Here is a 25,295-nt window from a genome sequence, read left to right on the forward strand (position 1 = left end):
GAATCCCTGTGGTGAAGTCGCTCTCTGTTTACGCCCTCGGGCCCTAATGAGGGTTGACTGTTTGTCTTAAGTTTTTAATCAGTTGTAAAGAGTTTTATGTAGTACTTCTCCTTATCTGTGCATTGTTACTGTATTCGGTTTTACCCAACCGACATGTTCTTAACCGTTCTCGATACAGTTATTATTTTGATTAACTAATGGCCTTACCTTACGGCCCCTTTACAGTAATGAACATATATTCGGAATCTGCTTATTTGTTCCATTCTGGACATTTCTTAGTTTCTAATCCGCTCTTGTATCATGTATTATGTCTATTTATTCGTACTCATGGTTTTCAACAGTTTATGTTTCCATTCTCTTTACGGCGGAATCAGGGTTATGGCTTGCTCCTGGAATAATGGGAGCAAGCATCCCCTTCTCGCTCGCATATATGTTTAAAGATTGATGTTGTGATCCCAATGGTTAATAACGTATGCAATTCCAGTTCTCTGATTCGTTTCTCAATCCAATATTGTTATTTGTGTTTATTGGTCCGCGGCTAATATCATTAATCTCTTGCTGGTTATAATATAAATTCGTTTTCAGTGTAAGAGTAACGAAGGGTTTACCTGAGGTAACCCTTTTCATCTACTGACCTCGTTGCTCTGAGTTTTTACAATTTCTATTTAAGCGAATTGCTCTCAATGATAAGTACTTGCTATGACTGTAGAGTAAATCAGGTTATAAATGAGTTTCTGGTTCCGTTTCTTGCATGCTTTCGTTTCTTTAAGTGAACGCACCACTGTATTATATATTTAGTACATCACCCGGTCACGGCCGCTTCAGATATAACTCTGTTGTCTTGTCTCTCATAACTGGTTCTACGTTTAGCTTGTTTATACACCCAGAAGTTGGATGTAGGGTAATCTTGTTATCGGCTATGGTTATTAAAACACTTCTGTCGAAGAGCTATTTACTTGTGCACTACGACTGTTGTGTATATGATATCGTTCACTGTTATGTCATTCATTTGTTCAGTAGCGGATAACATATACTGCTGTTTAAAGTTTTCTATGTGTTAATAACCAGGGTGTTACAGTCCACCGTAGGTGCGTAAGCTGTATTTCTTGAAGTTATACAGGAATTTGACATTTATATTTGTATTAAATATTTCCTACTTAATACAGAGATTCATCTACCAGCATTACATAGTTCTATTTCTTATGTAATAAATGAAACTCAGACATTCATATTTGCTTACATAATCTCTTACTTTACTAGGAATGCTACACCACTGTAGTTTGATGGTATGCCGACTTTACCTGTTTCTCAATTAACTGTTAAAGGTACATACCTGGTAGTCTGCTACTGTTGCTTGACCTTCAGCTCCCACCTGTTACAATATAGCTCTTAACCTCCCAACCTTGAGATCCACTGCACTGGATTCTCCCCCCGAGCCGTCTTGCAGGCCTGCAGCCTCCACAAGACTCATGCACCACTGTGCTGGTTATCTGATCACAATCAGACTTAACCTCAATTATGCATTCTGCTCTCTCTGGAATCTTTCCCTGCCTGTTCATCAACAGCCCAGGGGTTTTCCTCCCCAGGACCTTTTCCTTGGGTCAGAGGCAGTTTCTTTTTCAGTTCCATAACTGATTTTATTTTCTTTTAATAGAAAATCCTCCTTTTTGGAGACTGCCAGCATTTCATCATTTCATCAATACACATGTGCAAAATAATCTCTTATATTTATATTAAAACTAATAATGTCTTTAATAAATCAAATTATCACTCATATTGTTTTACCACAGTAACTATCTGGAATTACAAATTACCGAGTCATTACATCTTCCCCCCCTGGGATTGGACATCGTCCCGATGTCCTTTCTCATTAAATAAATTCGGGTAGGCCTTTTTAAAAGGTTCCTCGTCTTCCCACGTAGCCTCCTCAGGGCCATAGTGCTGCCACAGCACTTTAATTTGGGTAATAACCCGTTTCCGCAGCCGCACTTCTCTCCGGTCGAGAATGCTCTGTGGTTCGACCAGAACCTCGCCTTCCGGTTCGACCTGCAAACAACCAGCACATAATCAATCTCCCATTGACTAAGCTGCATAATCGAAACAACCGTATTAATTCTTACCCGCACATCTTGCCATTGAATAACATGTTTTGGGTCATATACATATTTCTTTAGGACAGAAACATGAAACACATTGTGAATCCTAATGTGACTGGGTAAAGCTAGTTGGTAGGCCACAGGCCCCACCCTAGCTAAAATCTGAAACGGTCCAAAGTATCGAGGAGCCAGCTTGGCGCAACCACTCCACTGTAAGGTACTCCTTCGGGTTTGAATCCTTACAAACACATGGTCGCCAACATTGTACTCTGCGAACCTTCTTTTCCTATCTGCAAAGCTTTTCTGTCTGTCTTGTGCAGCCTTTAAATTTGCTCGCACTCTTTTTACCATATTTTCCATATCTTTCAACATTTCCGGACCCAAACTCAGCTTATCCTCCAGTCCACTCCAACTTGAGGGTGTGTGGCACTTTCGCCCATATAAGACCTCAAAGGGACTTAGCTGAGTTGAAGTATGATACCCATTATTGTAGGCAAATTCAACCAAATGCAAATACTCTTCCCACTGTCCAGGCTTTAACATTACATTCGCTCGCAACATGTCTTCCAACACCTGATTGACTCGCTCGGTTTGGCCATCGGTCTGTGGGTGATAAGCCGTGCTGAAATTCAATCGAGTGCCTAACTCGGCAAACAATGTCCTCCAAAAGGTGGACGTGAATTTCACATCCCGGTCTGATATAATTACCTTTGGCATTCCATGCAAGCGGAACACGTGTTGCATAAAGAGATGCGCGATTTGTACCGCCTTGTAAGTAGACTGCACCGGTATGAAATGTGCTGCTTTACTCAATTTATCAACCACGACCATAATTGAATCATTGCCCTTCTTCGTTCGTGGTAGCCCGGTTATAAAATCCATAGAAATGGTTTCCCATTTCCATTCCGGGATAGGCAGAGGCTGTAACAGTCCCGCTGGGTGTTGATGTTCAGCCTTAATTTGCTGGCATTCCAGACATCTTGCCAAGTATTCCACTATCTGCTTTTTCATTCCTGGCCAGTAATACTCCTTCTTAAGTGCTGTAACCATCTTTTGGTACCCTGGATGACCAGTGTAGTGACTGGTATGAAACTCATCTAAAATCAGCTTCTTAAGGTCATTTGAATCGGGCACATACATTCTTTTATTAAAATACAGCATTCCAACATTATCCAATGTGTACCCTTGTTGTAACTTTTCATTATCAGATTGCTGAACCTGCTGTTTTAGATGCTGATATTCAGAATCATCATTGGCTGCTGTTCTTATCTGTTCAACCAGCGTACTTCGCCATTTACTGGCTGAAAGTTCACATAAACAGTGAACCTTTCGACTTAAGGCATCTGCTACTCGATTTTCTTTGCCCTTTAAATGCTTTATTTCAAAGTCAAATCCACTTAGAAAATCTGCCCAACGACCTTGCCTTGCATTCAAGGTAGGTTGGCTGAAATAATGCGTCAAACTGTGATGATCAGTTAACAACAGAAATTTCTTTCCAAGAAGATAATGTCGCCACATCTTTAGTGCGTGAATCACAGCAGTTAACTCTAAATCATACGCAGAGTATCTTTGCTCATGTTCTTTTAGTTTCCTTGATTCATACGCTATAACCTTTCCTTCCTGCATTAGTACCCCTCCCACGCCCTCCTTGCTTGCGTCGGTACACACCACATAGTCCTTACTAGGATCAGCAATCCTCAGAATAGGTGCGGTGGTGAGAAGATGCTTTAAACGGTCAAAACTCTGCTGACACTCTGCTGTCCATTTGAATATTTTTCCTTTCTTTTGCAAGGAGGTGATAGGATAGGCTATCCTAGAAAAACCTTCCACAAATCTCCGGTAATAACCAGCTAACCCCATGAAGGATCTGATATCAGCAACATCCTTAGGTATAGGCCACTCCATAATAGATTTTATCTTTTCAGGGTCGACCGCAATTCCCTCCTTCGTAATCACGTGGCCCAAGTACTGAATTTCTTCTTTGAAGAAATCACATTTGCTAAACTTAGCATATAGCTGATGCTCCCGGAGTGTTTGCAATACCAATCTAAGATGCTCCTCATGTTCCTGTTGGGAACGAGAATATATCAATATGTCGTCAATGAATATCAATACAAACTTGTCCAAAAATCTGTGAAACACGCTATTCATCATGCACATAAAAGTAGCAGGTGCATTGGTCAGCCCAAAAGGTAGCACTACAAATTCGTAGTGCCCATAGCGTGTCCTAAAAGCAGTTTTGGCAATGTCCTCATCCTTAATCCTGATCTGATGGTAACCAGATCGCAGGTCAATTTTGGAAAACACTTTTGCCCCTTTCACTTGGTCAAAGAGTTCATCTATTCTGGGCAAAGGGTACTTGTTTTTGACCGTAAGCTTATTCAGCTGTCGATAATCTATGCACATGCGCAGAGTTCCGTCCTTCTTTTTTACAAACAATACTGGTGCTCCCCAGGGTGACACACTGGGTCGAATGTACTGTTTTTCCAGCAACTCCTGAAGCTGCATTTTCAACTCTGTTAACTCTGGTATGCTCATCCGGTATGGTGCTCGCGATACTGGTGCCGCCCCCGGTATCAATTCTATGGTGAAGTCTATGTCCCTTCTTGGAGGCAAACCCGGTACCTCTTCAGGAAAGACATCTGTAAATTCCTGTACCACAGGAATGTCATCTATTGCAGACATCTTATTCTTCTGATTCGCATAGCCTACTTGTATGGCATAGACCTGACATTTCTTCCGAATGCATTTAGCTAGCTGAGTTGCAGTGATAGGTCGTATCTGAACCGGATGTTTAATTCCCTGCAATTCTTGTTGCTGCCCCAAATCATCTTTATAGTATATGGTCTTGGTTTTACAATTTACCAACGACCAGTGCTTTTCCAACCAATCCATACCAATAAGAATGTCGTAGGAGCCTAACGGAAGTACATTCAAGTCTGCTGTTACAGGCTGTCCGGCTATGCTGAAAGAACAGTTATTGACTTTAGCTAAAACCCGCCTTTTGGCTCCCGTAGCTAACTGGACCAACCATGGGTTTTTGAACTTTTCTGGTGGTAGCTTACAGTGTTCCACTACTTTTGGGCTAACATAACTTAAAGTAGCTCCTGGATCAATAAGTACAGCTACGGAAAGGTGGGAAATCTTACCTTCGAATTCCACCATGGAAGGTTGGTATTCCGCCTGCCGGTCTTCTAATGCTGCATTGATCCTTGGTACGCTGCGCGCCACATCCCCAACAGTTGAAGCTTCATGAACTTGAGATATTTGCTCAGTTCTTTTACGCTGTGGACAATTCCTAGCATAATGTGGTCCTTCACATATCCAGCACTGAACTGAAGGTCTGTTCCCTTCACCTTCCGATTTAGCAGGAGGTTCGCTGATCCTGCTCTCGCTTGGCTTAGGCCGGAAGGTACCCTTGTTTGTGCTTCTGTTAAGTTGCCCCTTTCCAGCTCCTTTACCACCATCTCTGCGGCTGCCTTTGTTGTTTCCAGCAATTCTGCTACCTTTTCTTTCATTCCATTTTCTGTTTGGAACTTCTCCCTTTAGTTTGTTCTGTTGGTAGCAAATTCTAGCCTTCCGAATTGCCTCATCCATAGTCCGGGGATTGTCAAATTCAATCCGTTCCCTTATGTAGGCCGGTAAACTACTCACGAACCTCTGTACCTTAGCCTTCTCCTCTTTAATGTAAGGCACATAACGAAGCAGAGAGGTGAAACGATTTATAAATTCATCCATGGACTGCTGTCCTAGGCGTAAATCATGGAATTCTCGCGCTTTCTCATCGTAAAAGCGCTCAGTTAAATACCTTTCCTTAAAATATTTCTGGAATTTCTCCCAGGTTATACTCTGCTCACTTACTCCCTTCACAATTTTAATTTCTTCCCACCATAAGGTGGCCTTGCCTTGCAACTGAAAGATAGCCAGCCGTGCCTTCAGATTTTGGTCATATTCGTAAAGTTGAAAATACTTATTAATATTAATCAACCAGGCTTCTGCTGCTTCTTCCTGCTCTCCATCAAAGAGTGGAGGTTTGATTTTCCGGAATTCCCCTTGTAACTCCACTTTCTGCTTCTTGAAGACTTGTTGTTCTTGTACATTATCAGAATGATCTTCCTGCTCTTCAGAAAGCCCAGGTGCATAATCCCGATCCTCAGTGCCCCTTTGCTGTTCTGCACTAGGGCTGGCCAAGGGTGGGTTTTGTTTATCTGACAAGCTCTTTAGTATCCTTTCTTGTTCCATAGTTAATCGCGCATTATCCTCTCGCAGGCGCGCCATCTCCCCCTTCAGCTCCTGAACAGTTTGCAATATTGCTTGATTGGTACTTCGTGTCTCAGCACCAAGCTGTACCCACAACCGTTCATTTTCCGGAGGGCTGCCGCCAGCTCCCGGCATTTCTTCCATCTTCTTTTACTGTTAACAGGTAACTGTCTTTATTTGGTTCTCCTGGTAGTACACAAGAAGGACAATTAATTACTTGTTACTATGTAAACTTTTCAATTAGTTTTTGCTGTCCCAGAGGCCACAGTTTTGAAACCTCTGCTCTGATACCACATTGTCACGATCTCAACTCAATAAACCAACACTCATAAAAAAAAATTTATTTACTTAATACCTATCTCTACCTTGAGTCATTGATATAGATGATACTTGGTCTGTGAGGTAAAGTTCTTAACATAACTATAATCATCTATGTTTGAAACCCTTACACGCACATATGTATAAATCTTGGCATGTTAATATATGTTCACTTTAAAGACCCTTGCACATTCATATGATACGTGGGTTACACGTCTATCACCCGCACTTTCACTTAACTGTACTGATATTTGATGGTATGCATTAATTTGAATGCCACTTGGTGAGCGGAGGGAATTCCAACTCACTGCTCCGTGGCCAGGTGGCTGTGAGCCATGTGAACGCATGTGATCAAGCGGGCGGGTTGACCTTAGGTATACGAGCCACACTCCCGCTCAAACGAAGGGCGGAGATCTCTTTTCCAGATTGGACGGTGCGGATCATTCCTAGGGTTTGGTTGACAATATATGTTGCCGGGTTCTTCGGTTTTGGCTCATTTTCAACAACGCTTCAGCCTCTCCTCCGACAGTGCCCTTCCCTCTGCAGTATGGTTTCTTGCGCAGGTATGGAAGCATCCGCCATGGCAATCCTCCAAGAGTTATTGATAGCTGTTTATGTTTTGATTTCGGTTCCTGCTATGCTTGTTATTTACCTGCGCCGTTGCTAACAATGACTATCTCGTGCAGGGGTTTGGTCTCAGCGTCTGCCATCATCCGGAAAGGTTTCAGGTCACTCCGCTTACTACCGGGTAAGTCTTTGGCGTTGGGTGTATTACCCCTTAGGGTTTATTGTATTGAAAGGTTGGCAGCTCCTTCTGGCCGAGACTAGGCTCATGCCTGTGCTATTGTGTCTCAGGTCGAATTACCCTGCTCACAACTGGGTATGGCTTTACAGGCGGCGTTTCATCCTGTACTGTAAAACCATGAATCCCTGTGGTGAAGTCGCTCTCAGTTTACGCCCTCGGGCCCTAATGAGTGTTGACTGTTTGTCTTAAGTTTTTAATCAGTTGTAAAGAGTTTTATGTAGTACTTCTCCTTATCTGTGCATTGTTACTGTATTCGGTTTTACCCAACCGACATGTTCTTAACCGTTCTCGATACAGTTATTATTTTGATTAACTAATGGCCTTACCTTACGGCCCCTTTACAGTAATGAACATATATTCGGAATCTGCTTATTTGTTCCATTCTGGACATTTCTTAGTTTCTAATCCGCTCTTGTATCATGTATTATGTCTATTTACTCGTACTCATGGTTTTCAACAGTTTATGTTTCCATTCTCTTTACGGCGGAATCAAGGTCATGGCTTGCTCCTGGAATAATGGGAGCAAGCATCCCCTTCTCGCTTGCATATATGTTTAAAGATTGATGTTGTGATCCCAATGGTTAATAACGTATGCAATTCCAGTTCTCTGATTCGTTTCTCAATCCAATATTGTTATTTGTGTTTATTGGTCCGCGGCTAATATCATTAATCTCTTGCTGGTTATAATATAAATTCGTTTTTAGTGTAAGAGTAACGAAGGGTTTACCTAAGGTAACCCTTTTCATCTACTGACCTCGTTGCTCTGAGTTTTTACAATTTCTATTTAAGCGAATTGCTCTCAATGATAAGTACTTGCTATAACTGTAGAGTAAATCAGGTTATAAATGAGTTTCTGGTTCCGTTTCTTGCATGCTTTCGTTTCTTTAAGTGAACGCACCACTGTATTATATATTTAGTACATCACCCGGTCACGGCCGCTTCAGATATAACTCTGTTGTCTTGTCTCTCATAACTGGTTCTACGTTTAGCTTGTTTATACACCCAGAAGTTGGATGTAGGGTAATCTTGTTATCGGCTATGGTTATTAAAACACTTCTGTCGAAGAGCTATTTACTTGTGCACTACGACTGTTGTGTATATGATATCGTTCACTGTTATGTCATTCATTTGTTCAGTAGCGGATAACATATACTGCTGTTTAAAGTTTTCTATGTGTTAATAACCAGGGTGTTACAGTCCACCGTAGGTGCGTAAGCTGTATTTCTTGAAGTTATACAGGAATTTGACATTTATATTTGTATTAAATATTTCCTACTTAATACAGAGATTCATCTACCAGCATTACATAGTTCTATTTCTTATGTAATAAATGAAACTCAGACATTCATATTTGCTTACATAATCTCTTACTTTACTAGGAATGCTACACCACTGTAGTTTGATGGTATGCCGACTTTACCTGTTTCTCAATTAACTGTTAAAGGTACATACCTGGTAGTCTGCTACTGTTGCTTGACCTTCAGCTCCCACCTGTTACAATATAGCTCTTAACCTCCCAACCTTGAGATCCACTGCACTGGATTCTCCCCCCGAGCCGTCTTGCAGGCCTGCAGCCTCCACAAGACTCATGCACCACTGTGCTGGTTATCTGATCACAATCAGACTTAACCTCAATTATGCATTCTGCTCTCTCTGGAATCTTTCCCTGCCTGTTCATCAACAGCCCAGGGGTTTTCCTCCCCAGGACCTTTTCCTTGGGTCAGAGGCAGTTTCTTTTTCAGTTCCATAACTGATTTTATTTTCTTTTAATAGAAAATCCTCCTTTTTGGAGACTGCCAGCATTTCATCATTTCATCAATACACATGTGCAAAATAATCTCTTATATTTATATTAAAACTAATAATGTCTTTAATAAATCAAATTATCACTCATATTGTTTTACCACAGTAACTATCTGGAATTACAAATTACCGAGTCATTACAAAGAGGTTGATTTTGAAGTCATTGATCTATCTTTTCTATCTTTTTGTGAGCTGGTTTCATAACATTTGGTATCAGAGCTTTGGATTCTAGGGTTTCGCTGCTCCAAAACATGTCATCATGGAATTGTCGCTATAACTTTTTCTCTATGAATTTTTAGACATTAAAACTAAAATCCATTTGGGCTGAAATAGTTTTTAACCTTGGGTTCAAATTTCAGATCTTGTCTCGCTATATTTTCGGAGATATGATCTGACGAATTAAGGGTTTTTGCAAGCTCCAGAATTCCATCACAAACAAGTCATCGTGAAATTTTCGCTATAATTATTTTTCTACGAAGGTTAAAACTCTAAAATTAAAACCCATTTGAGAAGAAACATTGATGAATTTCGGGTCCAAATTTCGGATCTTGTTGCACTATATTTTCGGAGATATGATCCAAGGAATTTAGGATTTTTGCAGGCTCCAAAATTACATCCCAAACGAGTGACCTTGGGAAAATCGTCATAACTTTCTCTCTGAGAATCAGATTGAAATTCAGTAAGGAGATATAGAAAGAGGACGGAATTTGGTTTTCTATGCATATTTTTCAGGTCCAAACGTTGAAACAGTAACACATGTCTCTTCGTACAATTTCGCTCTACTGAAAAAAGTGTATAATCAGGTCATCTTGGGAGATTTTTCATAACGCTTTCTTGGACAATCCAATTTTGATCAGACTAGTGGCGTTGGAAAGAGGATTCAGAGGGCTACCACAGTTCGCAATTGTAAACCTTTCAGATCATAAATTTCAGAGATACATCAGATTCGATATCAAGCTCCTACAAAGTGAAAAACAGTGTGTAGTTCACAATTGAATTGCTTCCTATATCTAGCACTAGAGTGTCAAGTGATGGTTGCAAATGGAAGAACCATAAATTACTCTGGAAAGTGCCGTAATATCAAGCTATTCATGGGAGAATATGCATTGAATAGTTCAATGCTTTCCATTCCAATGGGTGGTGTTGATGTTGTACTAGGAGTCTAATGGCTACAATCTTTGGGTATGATAACTTTTAATTTTCAAGAACTTTTCTTGAAATTCTTTCAGAAGGAAAGGAATTTGAATTAAGGGGAATCCCAACAAAACCAAGAAAGATAATCAGCTCTAAGGGCGTGACAAATCTTCTAAAAAAAGAACAAAGTGGTGTAATTGCACAATTATGTTCGCTATAGGTTCTGATGTCAGAAATCATCTATTTCTCCAGATCTCCAAAAAGTCTTAAACAATCTTCCAAGGTATCTGAGACTTTGCCCAAATGCTTCATCCAATTCGTTAGAAAATGCCCATGACCTTTATTTGATTCAAGGTAGTGTGAAAAATGCCAAACTGTCATGCCTTAACAACAGAAATTTCTTTCCAAAAGAGTGAACATTTAACGTATGGTAGAAGAAATCATAGCAGGCTTTGTATGTTCAACCCAGTCAAAGCTCTTTCCTTCCAGATTAGCCCCAGTCTTGATTGCGTGGCACATAGTTTTGGATCAGCAATAGAATAGGAGCAAAAGCTCACTTTAAAGATCAAATTTCTGGACCTCTCATTGATGAAATATTGGATGAATTGCATGGAGCAATTTACTTCAGAAAGTTGGACCTTCTGCAGGATAATCAAATTAGAATAAGACTGAAGACATTCTGAAAAAAAACATTTAGGTCATGAGGTCATTATGAATTTTTGGTCATGCCTTTTGGCCTTACGAATCACCTTCTACAATTTCAAGGTTTGATGAATTCACATTTTCAAAACTTAGAAAATTTGTTTTAGTATTTTTTGATGATATACTAATCTACAACAAGTCATGGAAGGATCATGTTCAACATGTTGATAGAGTGCTCAGACTATTGGAGGAGAAACAACTATATGCAAAAACCTCCAAATGTTTCTTTGGAGTACAAGAGGTGGAATATTTGGGTCATATGTATCTCATGAAGGTGTTAAGGTAAACCCTCAACAACAACAAGTTCTCCAACTTTTAAAGGATAACCTCACTTTGGCACAAAATAGAATGAAAAGACAAGTAGATCAACATCGCAGTGAAATGAGCTTTGATGTAGGCGATTGGGTATTTCTACAGCTACAAACATACAAACAAATATCCCTCTATTGGGTAGCGGAGGTCCCGCGTAAGGGTTTTGGGGCAGAAAGCCCAAGAAGTAAGATTTAGATAATGTAAAAATTCCATGATATGTGGAGCGCGAAGTATAATAGATTGAGTCAAAGGGTAGTTTGCCCGAAAATAATAAAAAGTAATGTAAATAGAGTCGGCCCGCGCAGGGATCATGGGCCAGGAAAGGGTATAAATAGAGCGCAGCCCTATGAGGGAAAGGCAGTTCTTTTGGAAAATAAAATGTAATGGGTTCTTAAAGAAGATAGTTTGAAAGCATCTGTTAGTCCAAGTCGAGGGTTAGATAGTAGGTAGAGGCTCTACAGCTGTGTGCGCGGGCCCCTGCAGTTGAGTGCGCAGGACAGATCTGGATGTATTGGTGAAGAATAATAATAAAGATAAGTTTACTTCTGTAATTCTGTATTATCTCTCATCTATATTTATGATTTACCTCTCTATATCTGGTTAATGCAAATGTGATGAATGTATGCAAATTTGGGTTCATTTTGTGCACAAATAAATTATGTTGGTTAAATGTTTGCTTCAAGACCCTGCTGAATAGTTCTGAATCATAACTGCTTCCTTCAAGTAGAATAGCACATGAATAAGAAAATTATAATCACCCTGGATCAACGCGAAGGCCAAGCAGCGCGGAGTTATAGACTAGTGCGCGAACCCTCCAGTACACATCTAGACATCCCTAGGGTGCGGAAACCTGGTTCCAGAACCCTCCCCTGCTACCTCAGGTGAGACCTCAGTCCGCGCTCCGCGGGTTTTTTCCGAAAGGGCCGATATCCATGGGATTTGTTTGGCTAAATAACTCTTCTGAACCTGGGTCAGGCCCAAACAAGCCAACAAATGGTTCCGTTGCTGGGACTAGGATCTGCCTAAAGGGTGTTTAGGTGTGGAACGCAGGGACCCAATAGAGAAAGAACGTTGAAAAATTCGAGAGGACCAAGGACGGTAATATATTAAGAGTAGCAATGGTGAATGCAATTTAATTACTTGTATTTAAGGGAGCCAGAGGTGAAGACTCGAAACAATTTTGGTTTGTGCTAACATTAGTATGGAACGCATAGCAAGTCATGGATGATAACACCAAGAAAGCCATCTTAGTCAATGCACTGCAGGACTGGGTGCTAACATTGTAGATGAAGTATTCAAGCACCAACCCAATGGCGGGGATAGCAGATATCCATACTGAATTCAAAAAGGAGTTTAGCCGGCCCAAGACAGAAGCGCAGTCGGTCGCAGGATTCAAAGAGATCATGATGATGCCTGGCGAGACTCCGTGGGATCTGGATCAGAGGTTGAAAAGCAGTGTTCGTGAGGCCAACATGACCCTGACGGATGCACAACATTGCACTTGGTTTGTCACATCGTTAACACCATATCTAAAGACTGCTTTGTCACAACAAAAGATCTCAACCCAAGCGGAAGCGCTGGAAGCAGCAATGCGGCTGCACGAAACCCCGGTACAAGACCTAGGGTTGGCAGTTTAGCAAATCCAAGCACAGGTCCAAAATTTGTGTTTAGAGATACAAAAGTTAAAACAAAACTAGACGCCGCATTTAGAAATCTAGGAGGAAGTATGGTGCATCAAGTGCAAAGGCCAGCGACACGATAAGGATCATTGTCCAGTGTTGGTGAATTTTGTGGTCACAGGGGGACTGACACCATTGCGACCAGAGGCACAAATAGGGCTGAGTGCGGTTGCCCCGCTCTGGTGCGTAATTTGTTAGGTAGGAGGAAAGCACAACACGAATAATTGTCATCTATTACCAAAATACAACCAGACCCCCCAACAACTCTTTTGCAACTTTTGTAGATCAGTGGGTCATGAGGAAAGGGATTGCCATAGTTATCGAATGTTGATGGACTAGGCACCTGCCTACAAAATGCAGACTGAGGGGCGAGGTCAGGATCCAGCTGCAGCGATTGGGCGCAGTGGGTTCCCAGGACGGGGTCGAGGACGGGGTGGAATGGGACTAGGAAGGGGTCGCGGGCAGCTAATCTGTTACAACTGTGGAGGACCGGGACATTATGCGCGAGATTGTACCAATCCGACCCGAATATCATGTCTGTATTGTGAGCAATTCGATCACGAGCTGCTAGATTGCCCCATGCTGATAGTACAGATTTTCAAAAAGAAGGAAACGACTCCTACAACAATGCAAAACGTGCAGATGATGAGATCCGAACCCCACAACTACGAAGCCACGATCAACATGATATTGCGACATGGTGCAGCTATAGGAAAGGTCGATGGGAAGACTAATATGGAAGCTAGGGAAAGTTTCACGGACATCTCTACTCGAGGTAGTAGGGATCTGCATTACCAACTCCGGATCCCTCGATGATGACCACCTTCTTAGAGACATGCCTAAAATTGCTTCGCAATAACCAAGCAGTGAGAGGGTTATAGGAAGTGATTAATAGATGCATAGGGTGGGGTGAACCTCGCGCAATCCAGAAAATAGGAAGACATGCATCACGTACGGGTCGGGAAATGCGGCTAACGACGTAAATTGGTGACTATGAGATGGATCAGGTCATTCTGGACCTAAGTTCTGATGCAAACGTATTACCTAAACAGACTTGGGAATGCATGGGTAAGCCTACACTACAATGGTCTCCTATCCAATTGTGGTTGGCCAACCAACAGAAGATCTTGCCCATGGGAAGGCTACAAGGAGTTACAGTAGACATTGATGGCGTAAGTACCCAGACAGATTTTGAAGTTATTGAAATCATGGACGAACATAGTCCGTATCTTACTTGCTAGGGATAGACTTGGCCATTGATATGAATGGGATTATCAACCTCAAACAGAGGAAGATGATATTCGAGAAGAAGTTGCTCCAGGTCGTTGTTCCGCTGGACCCAACAAATGGACCGCACTACACAGAACCGGCGCGTAGCGAAGAGAGGGCCGATGTATTAGATAGTATCTACAAACTTGCTGCAATAGAGGAGCGAAGATTCTCACGGGGTTACGATAGTGATTCAGATGAGGAGGACAAACAATGGCGCAATAGGGTGAACGAGGCAACCACATTGCATTGTAATACGATGATGAAATCCCTGTATTGCGTTAAAGTTCAGGACCGCGAACTGCTGACATATGATGGGCTGACAGTAGTAGAGGATTTCTTAGATAAGTTCGAAAGCACGGTACCAAAGTACCAATGGTTCGCTGCACTAAAATGGGCATTGCGCGCAACACCGGCGATGGTGGGATACCCATGTAGGAACCTTCAAAGATTGGCAAAGCTGCAGGCACATGATGCAGATAAGATTTGGGAAGCCCGAGCTATGAATAACGATGAAATACAATGGACGAGATGATCCACACATGCACATGACCAATTAGACTCGAGCTTATGGTGCAGAGCCTCAACTAGAATGGGTGCACTTATTTTATCATACCCTGGATGTCATTCCAAGAAATTTGTATACGGAAACAGAGCTCTGACATGGCACTGGCGAATGGGATATCTTGCGCGAAGGGTTTTTTTCGACGTTTCTCTTTGGAGACCAATGGATGGACATTGTGGACGACGCATTACAGCTAGTAAAGGCTACCATATTCAGAACACTGTCAGAACCAGAAGAAGTCAGACCATCAAACTGGTCGCGACAGTTGAACCAGGCCTTATCATGTTACAATATACAAGCAAAAGATGATCAGGATGACCCGTGTAACATCAATATACCAGAATCCAAAGGGAATCGTGAGGTGCGCGACCTTGCGATAGAAGATCCAGACATCATGGCGTCGTTGAAAACAAGGCAAGTAAATATTGGAATAGAGGAAGAGCCGAAGTATGCCACGCTAGGGGACTACTGAGATGACACCATGGTGGAAAAAGTCATCGAACTACTCTACGAATACTGCGATTTATTTCCTACAAAAATGACGGAGTTAAAAGGGATTCTAGGAGACCTAGGGATGATGAAGATAACTTTGAAGCTAGATGCGAAGCCAGTGAAGCAGCGACCCTATCGATTGAATCCAAAATACAAAGAAAAATTCCGCGAGGAATTGGATAAGATGTTGGCAGCAGGAATTATCGAACCGGTTGAGGAGTCTGATTGGGTAAGCCCTATGGTCATACAGGAGAAGAAACAAAAGGGGGAGATCCACATTTGTGTGGATCTATGAAAGCTCAATGATGCTTGTGTTAACGATCTGTTCCCAACACCCTTTACAGATGAGGTACTAGAAAATGTGGGCGGGCAGGAAGCATACTCCTTCATAGACAGGTTCTCCGGGTACCATCAGATCAAGATCGCGCCCGAAGATCGGAGCAAGACAACATTCGCTACCGAATGGGGTTGTTTTTAGTATACAGTAATGCCCTTTGGACTGAAGAATGTGCCCGTGATATTTTCCCGTATTGTGGTAGCTGCATTCAAGGAGTTTACCCACAAGTTCTTAGAAGTCTACCTGGATGACCGGACTGTCTTTAGCTTGGTCAAGAAGCATGTCGCGAGCTTATGATTAATGCTGGATACCTGCCGACGACACCAGATTTCACTCAACTTAAAGAAGTGTAATTTTCTCGTCCCTTTCGGGAACTTGCTGGGCCATGTGGCTTGTAAGCAAGGACTGATGGTGGATCCGGCAAAAATTGCTGTCATATTGAATCTGAAAGCGTTGCGCAGTGTAAAGCAGCTACGTGCTACGTTAGGACACATGGGCTACTATCGAAAGTTCATCAAAAGCTACATCCAAATTATGGCTCCGATAGAGCAATTGCTGAAAAAGGATGCTACTTATTGCTGGAATGAGGAATGTAACAGAAGTCTAGAGATGCTTAAGGAGAAAATGGCTTCCACTCCCATATTGGTCTTTCCGAAATGGGACGTCAAGTTTCGTGTGCATGTGGACACGTCTTGTATCGCACTGGGAGTAGTACTCACTCAACTAGGAGTGGAGGGACTGGACCATCTGATTGCATTCGCAAGTCGTAGGTTGTCCAAGGCAGAGAAGAATTACTCCACTACTGAGTAAGAGGGATTAGTGATGGTATACACACTCCAGAAGTTCTGTCACTATCTGCTTGGAGGACATTTTAAGATGTACATGGATCACTCTGCGCTCAAGTACCTAGTGAATAAGCCTGTGTTGGGGGGGCGCATTTGTCGATGGTTGCTGTTGTTTCAAGAATATGATTTTGAGGTTGTTGTAAAGCCGAGACGTCTGAATGCAGGTCCGGATCATCTATCCCGAAGAACCAACAAATCTAGAAGAAGGACTTCCAGACACTCAATTATATGTTGTGCGTATTGTAGATGGCCACTTTGAAGATATAATCCACTTTTTAACTACGGGCACTACGCCACAGGGGTATTCTGTCCAACAAAAGAAGGAATTGGTGATACGCGCAGCAGATTTTACCGTAATTGCAGGCCACCTCTACAAGATGGGCAACGATGAAATATTGCACAGATACGTACCCAAATTCGAGCACGGATAAATCCTGGCCGAAGCACATGGAGGGGTTGCTAGCGGACATTATGCGAGCTGCACCACAACCCAAAATATTCTTCGCACCGGATTATGGTGGCCCACTCTACATCAAGATTCGAAGGCATACTGTCGGGCTTGCGATGTATGTCAACAGACAAGCAAGCCGTCGCGAAGGGACAAAATGCCACTTCAGCCATGGATGACGCTACAGCCGTTTGAGAAATGGGCGATTAACTTCGTCGGGCCTATTGAACTGCGAGGAAAGATGGGCATGCGCTATATCACCACTGCAACTGAATATTTGACTCGATGGGCCGAGGCACAGCTAGTTAAAGATTGCATAGCGGCGACAACGACCTAATTCTTGTTCGAGAACGTACTGACTAGGTTCGTCTACCCCAAAATTCGCATGAGCGATAGGGGAACACATTTTTTGAATGAAACGATCAACACACTCACTGAGGAATTCCAGATCTATCACCAACAGAGTATGCCCTAACATCCGCAAGCAAATGGGAGCGTTGAGGCCTTCAACAAAATTCTAGAAACGGTGTTGACAAAAGTTTGCAATGCGTGATGAAATGACTGGGATTTGCGAATTCCTATTGTGCTATGGGCATATAGAACCACATGCAAGAAGCTGACAGGCCAAACACCGTTTCGGTTAGTTTATGGCCAGGAGGCCATTATGCCTATGGAATATATTGTGCCTAGTCTGCGGATTGCGGCAATCACAGGTATGGCAGACCGTGGGGCATTGGAAGAGAGGCTCGCACAATGAGAAGAATTGGAGGAGGAATGGTTTATGGTTGGATTCCATCAGTAGGTACAGAAACAACGCAAGAAAGCATGGCATGATCGCCATATCAAGGTGCGCACCTTCAAGGAGAATTATTTAGTCTTGATGCTTGACAGTAAGTTCGAAAAATTCCCAGGAAAAATCCACATGCACTAGTTGGGACCCTATGTCGTCAAAGAAGTTACCGATGGAGGCGTGGTTCAGCTGGATAAACTCAATGGAGACCCATTTCCAGGAAGAGTGAACGACAGTTTCCTAAAGCTCTACATGGGCAGGCCAACCGCCTAACTAGCCAAGGAGAAGATAGTCTCACCACTCCAACTAGTTGAAAGAGAGTGCGGGACGATAAAGCAGCCTGGGGGACAAATGCGCGAGTACCATGGTGCGCAAGCATTTGACCAAACACAAGGGTCACGGTGGCATGAGGAGGCTCACGCAGATGCGCCGATCGCAATGATGACTGTTGATATCACTATTCATGACAAGATGTCGACAACATGGAAAAACGGAGCGGTTGGCGTGACATTAAGGGATACAGTACGAGTTGGATATGGAGCAAACAACCATCGATTCCACACGGGACGGTTACATGCACAGAAACGAGCGGCAATCACTGCATTTGAATTTCGCATGGCTTATAAATTACCAAGGGAAGTCCACTCGGTGGCCTACAGTTCAAAAACACCGATGGAGCTATTCATTATCCATGCACAAGGCATGCGCCCAAAGGTAGTAATCTGGCCGATGGCGAGGCAGGACTCTCTAAGGAGTAGGGGGGTGACAATTGCAGCATCACCAGTAGGAGATGTACCGGAAAAGAGGGAACATGGAGCAGAATTGGTTTGGAGGCCGTCGCCTCGCCCAGGGGCAGGCCGGTGCACTACAACAGAACAACGAAAGGCTGGACAAACGGGGACCATGGGTAGATATGCACTTAATAAGTCATCTTTGATGTCCCTCGAAGTTTGGGATCTTGCGGATAGTAGCCAGGGTCTTGAAAAATTGCAACATAGGCTGCAGCGGACGATGCGAAGGGAGGATACTGTTATCACTCAGTTTTATCCCAAAAGTTGTAAGAAAGGGAACACTGCTGAGGTAACCACAAACCAATCTTTTAGATACAGAATCTAGCCAATCTGTATCCAGAGAGGGCTCTCTCTTTATGATTTAGCTTTGTTTTGAAAGGTATTAGGCTAGTTATGAAGTTCAAGGGTTTTGTTTGAGTTTGGGTGGTGGGATTCAATAGAACAGAGAGGTAAGACAGAATAGTTCAGTCCATTGGGCATGATGGAGTCAAAGAAGATGGCTTTCTGGATTTGGTTTCTTAACAGAGGATGGCTTCACAGAGCAAGGTATTCAAACAGTGAACAAATGAAGGATTGAAACAGATGGAATGGGCTCAAATGGGTGAAGGGCAGTTAAGAATCATTCAACATATTGAAAGAGGGAAAATGGATGATTACTGATAAGGAGCAGTTAAGAATTCCTAAGCAAATAAACAATCATGAAAGAATCAGGAAACAGGAGCAATTAAGATTTCATTGCTTATTCTAATTCTAAAGAAAACACAGAGAATAATAAGGACTGAAAACAGAGTGCAGTTAAGCATATTCTGAAATTAACCTTTTTCTTTATCATTCAGTTTATGAAACACAGATGATATAATAAACAAGAAAACTGTAAAACACAAGATATAGGGGACTTACTGATCCGGAGGTTGATTCAAGAAATCTGTGACAAGTCCTCTGCTTCAATTCTTCATCCAGTAGGCCAGACAACTAATGTTTGCAACAACGCTTTATTCCAAAATTTCAGTATTACAATAGAGTCTAAGAAATCCACACACCACCAACTCCCTCCAAACTCTAATGGAGGGGGTATTTATACAGAAAATTTACAAAACAAATATCTCATAACAGCTGTGAGATAATATCTAGGTTTAACTAATAACAATTTACAAGTAAAATAGAAACAGCTGACTGATGTTGTGCTGGAGGCAGGCCTTTAGGGTTCGGCTTGTAGCTGTCCTCTGCAATAACTTTGTGCCAACTGCCCGTCTTAAATGTGCTCTTTAATTCTGAACTGCTACCTTTAATTCTTCTCTGACATCTTCAATGGTGAATACACTTTTAATGCTTGAACTAATACTCTTTGACTTGTTTTGATGCTCTTTAATGCTGAACCGACCCCGGCTCACCGCTGTCTGATATTTAGCCCAAAATTTCCCTTTTCCAAGGGTAACAACGTAACTGTGGATAAACACATGTTTGTTGGGACATCGGAGGTTTGTTCTGCGCCTTTAAACCATGACATTGAGACCTTTCTGTGGAGATTGTTGAGAATTTTCCGGAAATCGATGCACTAATTCATGGCTTGAGAAATTTCACAAGTACCTGTGTCAAAAGAGGAGGAAACCGTATACTAGAGGGTCGGTTGACAGGTGGAGGAGCTCGTTGATGTAGCTTTTCTGATCGGGTGATAGTTGAAAACTAGAACAGTAGACTCGGTTGCTTGCAAGAGATCACGGGGCGCAGAGTATTTACAGCAAAAAATGGCTTCTTACCCCTTTATTTGACAAAAAGAAGTTTTGGCGGGAATTTATTATTTGAAGGATGGATGAAGTTAGTGGGGGTACGGTATAGATGACGTGGCAGTGACGTTGTGGGGGACGTCAACAAAGGATAGCTGACATCAGCGGATGATGTCAGCGGGGGGGGGCGATGGTAAGCAGTTTGGCCCGCACCACTTTTGGGGTTGGGCGGTTTCGGGTGGAGGGCAAGCGATCACAGCGGGAGCGCGACACGTGGAAAAGTACGGGTGCCAAAACCGCTGGTCCCCTACAGGTTAAAGCACGACGATGGAGGGGGGCGCAAAATGGATGCGGACCGTTGGATGGAGGAGCAGGGATTAGACGATGGACGCTCATGGAATCTATCGGAGGTTTAATGCGCGGGCTCGATATATTAAACCATGTTTTTAAATGTATCGGGGGAAATTTTATTGGGCAGGGGGATTTGGTTATTAATTAACCGGGGATTAATTAATCCCATTATTCGCGCGGGGAGGGGTTATGGTTCTTAATAAACTCTATATAAGTTCATCAATTCCATGTTTAAAATGGTGCTATGGTTATAATTAACCGGGGGCGGGATATGTATTAATGCGGGGATTTTTTATTTATTTACATAATACTGGAAGGAAAATGACTTTATATGGGATTTATATAATAATATGAAGTTAAAAATTAATATGAGTTTATGAACTGAAAGCGCTAAGCCAATGTTAAAAAACTTAGGCTAAAAGGGGGAAGAAAAGGGGTTTTGAGGTGATAAAATGTATTTTTCTAAGTAAAATGGGAATTTTACTTAGGCAAACGTTTATGGCATGAGATGAGTGATTTTAGTGATATTAAGAACAGATTCTTAATATTTTGGGGAAATTAGTAAATAATTTAGGAAAAGAGTATGAAGGGGAGTTAGTCATGAAAACCTTGCCTCGCTTGAGCTGCTCCAAGTATAATGTCCGCCATGGCACTTGTGATAGAGGTGAAAGTTAAGACATTTTTGAAACATTATTCATCACAAGTATCATTCTGCAACACCAATCTACCTACCCTTCCTACTTTGCTCAGCATTTTTTATTCTTTGCTCGAGTGCACTTAGACTGGCAAACCCTTATCAATCTTCTTTTCTTTTCATGGTAAGCCTACCTAATTATGCACTTATTACTTCCAAGGGCTCAAATTAAACTGTTGAGCTCCTTTGTTTCTCTACCTATCTACATATCTGCCAAGATTAAACAGTTTGGCCAGTTTTTTATTCTCTATCTCTAAAACAGGAAATTCAAACATGAACTTAGCCAAGATTAATCTGTTTGGCCATTCATCAATTGTGGCATAAATTTAACAAGCTTCAGACTATACTTTTTACAGAAAATGAAATAGTAGTGGCATTTTGGACTTGCACACTTTCTTGGTCTTTGTTTATTTGGGGTTTATTTCTTTCACTTTTTTTTTTTCTTTTGACCATTTTATTCTTTTCACCCTTTGATTTTTCTTTTAGGGTATACCCTCTTTAACATTTTTTACATTTTTTAATTTTTTGATAATATGGAAAACCTTTGCAACAAGGAAAGGGATGAACATATTATAGAGCTCATCAGTCAATCACGAAATATGACACCTATTGGTATAGGAGTATAACAGTGGTTCCACTTGGGGATGGATTTCTCTGGTGGAAAGTCAAGAACAACAGGTCAGATGGCCTTATGAATAACTTTGACTCTAAAATCTTCCTTTGCTGGTTGCTTTATTGTATGTATGACAGCACATTTGTGAAGCTTAGGGCCTTCTCTTCGGGCTTCAACTGCAACAAGTTACTATCCAATCCAAACGGTAACATTATTAAGGATATAGTATGTACATGTTAGAGTCAAAATACATCAAAAAACTGGATCAAAGTAATGCTTCAACATTCAACCATTCACTGGTCCTTCTTCTGTTTCTGTACCATCCAGGCTCTTTAGAAAGTAAGTATTGTTCCCTTGCAATGCATGGATGATAAATGGCCCTTTCCACAGGAAGTCAAACTTCCCATGTTTTCCTTTGTCTTCTCTCCTAGAATCCCACCTTAGAACTTTGTCTCCAATGTAGAAGTCTTTAGCTTTGGTCCTTTTATCAAATATTTTCTTGAGTTTTTCTTGTAACACTTGGGATCTTTAGTGCACTTCTTCTCTGGTCTGCTGCAAATGGATGGTCTGATTTATTCTCCTTTGAATGTGATTGGGTTCCACCTGAGCTTCTTGTAGTAATTTCATTACAGGAACTCCTAAAGATGAAGGAAACACAACCTCCATACCATAAAATAGTTCATAAGGGCTAGTTCCAATAGATCTCTTTGTAGTAAGTCTGTCTTCCCATAGTGCATTTATGAGTTTCTTCTGCCAGTTTTTCTTGTTGTCTTCCAATAATTTCTTAATAATATTGATCAGGCTTTTATTGGAGGATTCAGCTAGACCATTACCTTGAGGGTAATAGGCTGTGGAATGGCCTAAAATGATATGGTATTTGCTGCAGAAATTTATCATTTTCTTGGACTTGAAGGCAACAGCATTATCGGTTATGATCTTTTCAGGACAGCCAAATCTAGACAAGATGTTGGTTTCTAAGAATCCTATAATCACTGCATCATTGGCTTGTCTAGAAGGAATGGCTTCTATCCATTTGGTGAAATAGTCTGTGGCAGTAAGAATCCATTTATGTTGGCCAGAAGAGGAAGGGTGTATTTCTCCAATGAAGTCCAGACCCCATTGTTGAAAAGGTTTTTAAGTGGAAATTGGTCTCAAGGGTAAAGCTAATAGTTTCCTTTTGCCTTCAAAAATTTGGCATTTGTGGAAAGCAGTGACAAACTTCTTTACATCAGCGAACAAGGTTGGCCAGTAGAATCTAGCCCTTAGGATTTTGTCTGCAGTTGATTTCCAGTAAAGGTGTCCACCGCAGTCCCCTGCATGAAATTCTTTGAGAACTTTGTCAGCTTCTTCTTTTATTAAACAATTCAATAGAATACCTTCATGATTTTTCCAAAAAAGAGCATTATCTAAAATACAAAATTTTGAAGCTTTCATCTTTAAAAACATTTTCTTTGTTTTGGATAACCCTAGAGAAGCCTGTAGGTTTAATAATACATGAATTATATCAGCATAACAAGGTGATTCTAAGAAGACCTGGGTGATTTGTGGAGTTGCCATCTCATGTTCATTATCCAGTTCATTAATATCCAGGGCTTGAAATTTTGTTTCAGTCATGAGTTTGGCCAATCCCTGTCCTTTTATTAGCTTTGTATGTTTTATTTCAATGTCATACTCCAATATTTTAGCTATCCATTTACCTTGTTTGCCTTCAATTCCATCCTGAGTCAGTATATCTTTGACAACAACATTTGGTACATAAGCTATTACATGGGAGTACAAAATGTAGACTCTGAAGTCTTGAATAGCTTTCACAAGTGCAAAAGCTTGTTTTTCCATGATTTTGTAATTCAGAGGTGCATCTCTAAATGCTTTACTGAAAAAGGCTATGGGTTTTTCACATCCTTGATCATCTTTCTGCAGTAAAACAGTTGCTATGGTATGTTTTGATGCAAATGAGAAAATTATGAAGTCTCTGTCGAACTCTGGACTTGTAAGGACTCGTGTTCTGGTCAAAGCCATTTTAATTTCTTCAAATGCTTGTTTGGCTTCTACTATCCATTTAACCTTTGAATCCTTTTTTAACATATTGTTCAACAATCTCATTGATTCAGCCAAATTAGATATGAATCTTCTCATAAAGTTAATCTTTCCTAGGAAAGCTTGAAGTTCTTTGACATTTCTGGGGTGGGGTATTTGCAGAATAGCTTCTATTCTAGCAGGATCAATTCTGATGCCATCTTTGGAGATGATATGGCCTAGCAGTTTGCCTTCTTCTAGACCAAACAAAGGCTTTTTAGGATTTAATGAAATACCTTACTTTCTGCATTTTAAAAACACTTGTCTCAAATGATCTAAATGTTGTTGTTCTGATCTAGAAAACACAGTGAGGTCATCTAGATATATAACCAGAAAATCATGAATTTCTTTTGCAAAAGCTATGTCCATTGCTCGTTGAAAGGTTGCCCCTGCATTCTTAAGTACGAATGACATTTTAACATATTTGAATGTACCCCATGGTGTTATAAATGCAGTATTTTCTTGGTCATTAGGATGAACCAGAATCTAATTAAAACCTGAAAACCCATCGAATAGTGAAATCCTAGAAGCATCTACTACCCTTTGTAAAATATGATCCATTTTAGGTAAAGGGTAATTGTCCTTCAAAGAAACCTTGTTTACATTCCTTAGGTCAACACATAATCTGATTTCTCCTGTTTTATTCCTGGTAGGCACTAAATTAGACACCCACTCTGAAAATCTGATTGGAGAAATTATCCCCGCATCATGTATTCGTCTGATTTCTTTTTCAATTAAAGGAAGCAGTACAGGGTTGATTCTTCTAAGCTTTTGTTTGAATGGTTTTTTATTTTCCTTGAGGGGTATTGTAAGCTGAATTACAGAGGTGTCATAAGATTTTAGGTCTTCATAGCTCCAGGTAAAAACATCCTAGAATTCTGTTATCACAAAATCAGACCCCTGATAGGCTACTGATCAGATAGACCTTGTGTAACTCTTTCAAACCAACTTTTGGCTGAGGCTTAGCCTCCCCAACCTGAGAGGGCTCTCTCACAAGATTAAGGATTTGGATAATGAATAAGATGGCTAACTCTATGAAACAAATGAACAAGTGTAAGAGGTTGAAACACAACTAGAAAGTATCAATTGGGCTTATGGAGTCAAATATGCTTCAGTATTGACAATAATGTTAGCTTTACATAGAAGTCAGGGCATAAGAATTCAACATAAGGAGAAAACACTAGATACACA

At 41.3% G+C, this 25,295-nt stretch overlaps 1 protein-coding gene and 1 long non-coding RNA gene across 2 annotated transcripts; one reads left to right on the forward strand and one right to left on the reverse strand.

Annotated features, from left to right (window-relative positions):
- Positions 1–1,821: 1,821 nt before the first annotated feature.
- Positions 1,822–6,491, reverse strand: LOC149240797 (uncharacterized). The gene is made up of 6 exons (XM_089370314.1): positions 6,195–6,491; positions 5,945–6,029; positions 4,376–5,776; positions 2,247–3,397; positions 2,034–2,087; positions 1,822–1,941 (listed from the first exon to the last, which is right to left on the reverse strand). The coding sequence occupies exons 1-6, from the start codon at positions 6,489–6,491 to the stop codon at positions 1,822–1,824; spliced, it is 3,108 nt and encodes a 1,035-aa protein (XP_089226440.1).
- A 332-nt stretch (positions 6,492–6,823) lies between these two features.
- LOC149240798 (uncharacterized) lies at positions 6,824–7,620 on the forward strand. Its single transcript, XR_016245555.1, has 3 exons — positions 6,824–7,237; positions 7,361–7,422; positions 7,530–7,620. It is a non-coding gene; the product is annotated as an uncharacterized LOC149240798 (long non-coding RNA).
- Positions 7,621–25,295: the final 17,675 nt, after the last annotated feature.

The sequence above is a fragment of the Pinus tabuliformis genome, chromosome 8 (genome assembly GCF_031772625.1).
Source record: "Pinus tabuliformis cultivar Carrire ecotype Pingquan chromosome 8, CPIR1, whole genome shotgun sequence".
Lineage (NCBI taxonomy): Eukaryota > Viridiplantae > Streptophyta > Pinopsida > Pinales > Pinaceae > Pinus > Pinus tabuliformis.

Coding starts and splice junctions, on each gene's coding strand:
- LOC149240797 (XM_089370314.1), bottom strand. CDS start 6,491: ATGCCGGGAGCTGGCGGCAGCCCTCCGGAAAATGAACGGTTGTGGGTA. Junction 6,030..6,194: donor AGGAAGATCATTCTGATAAT/GTACAAGAACAA, acceptor CAAAATCTGAAG/GCACGGCTGGCTATCTTTCA. Junction 5,777..5,944: donor GAAGGGAGTAAGTGAGCAGA/GTATAACCTGGG, acceptor CTTACATTAAAG/AGGAGAAGGCTAAGGTACAG.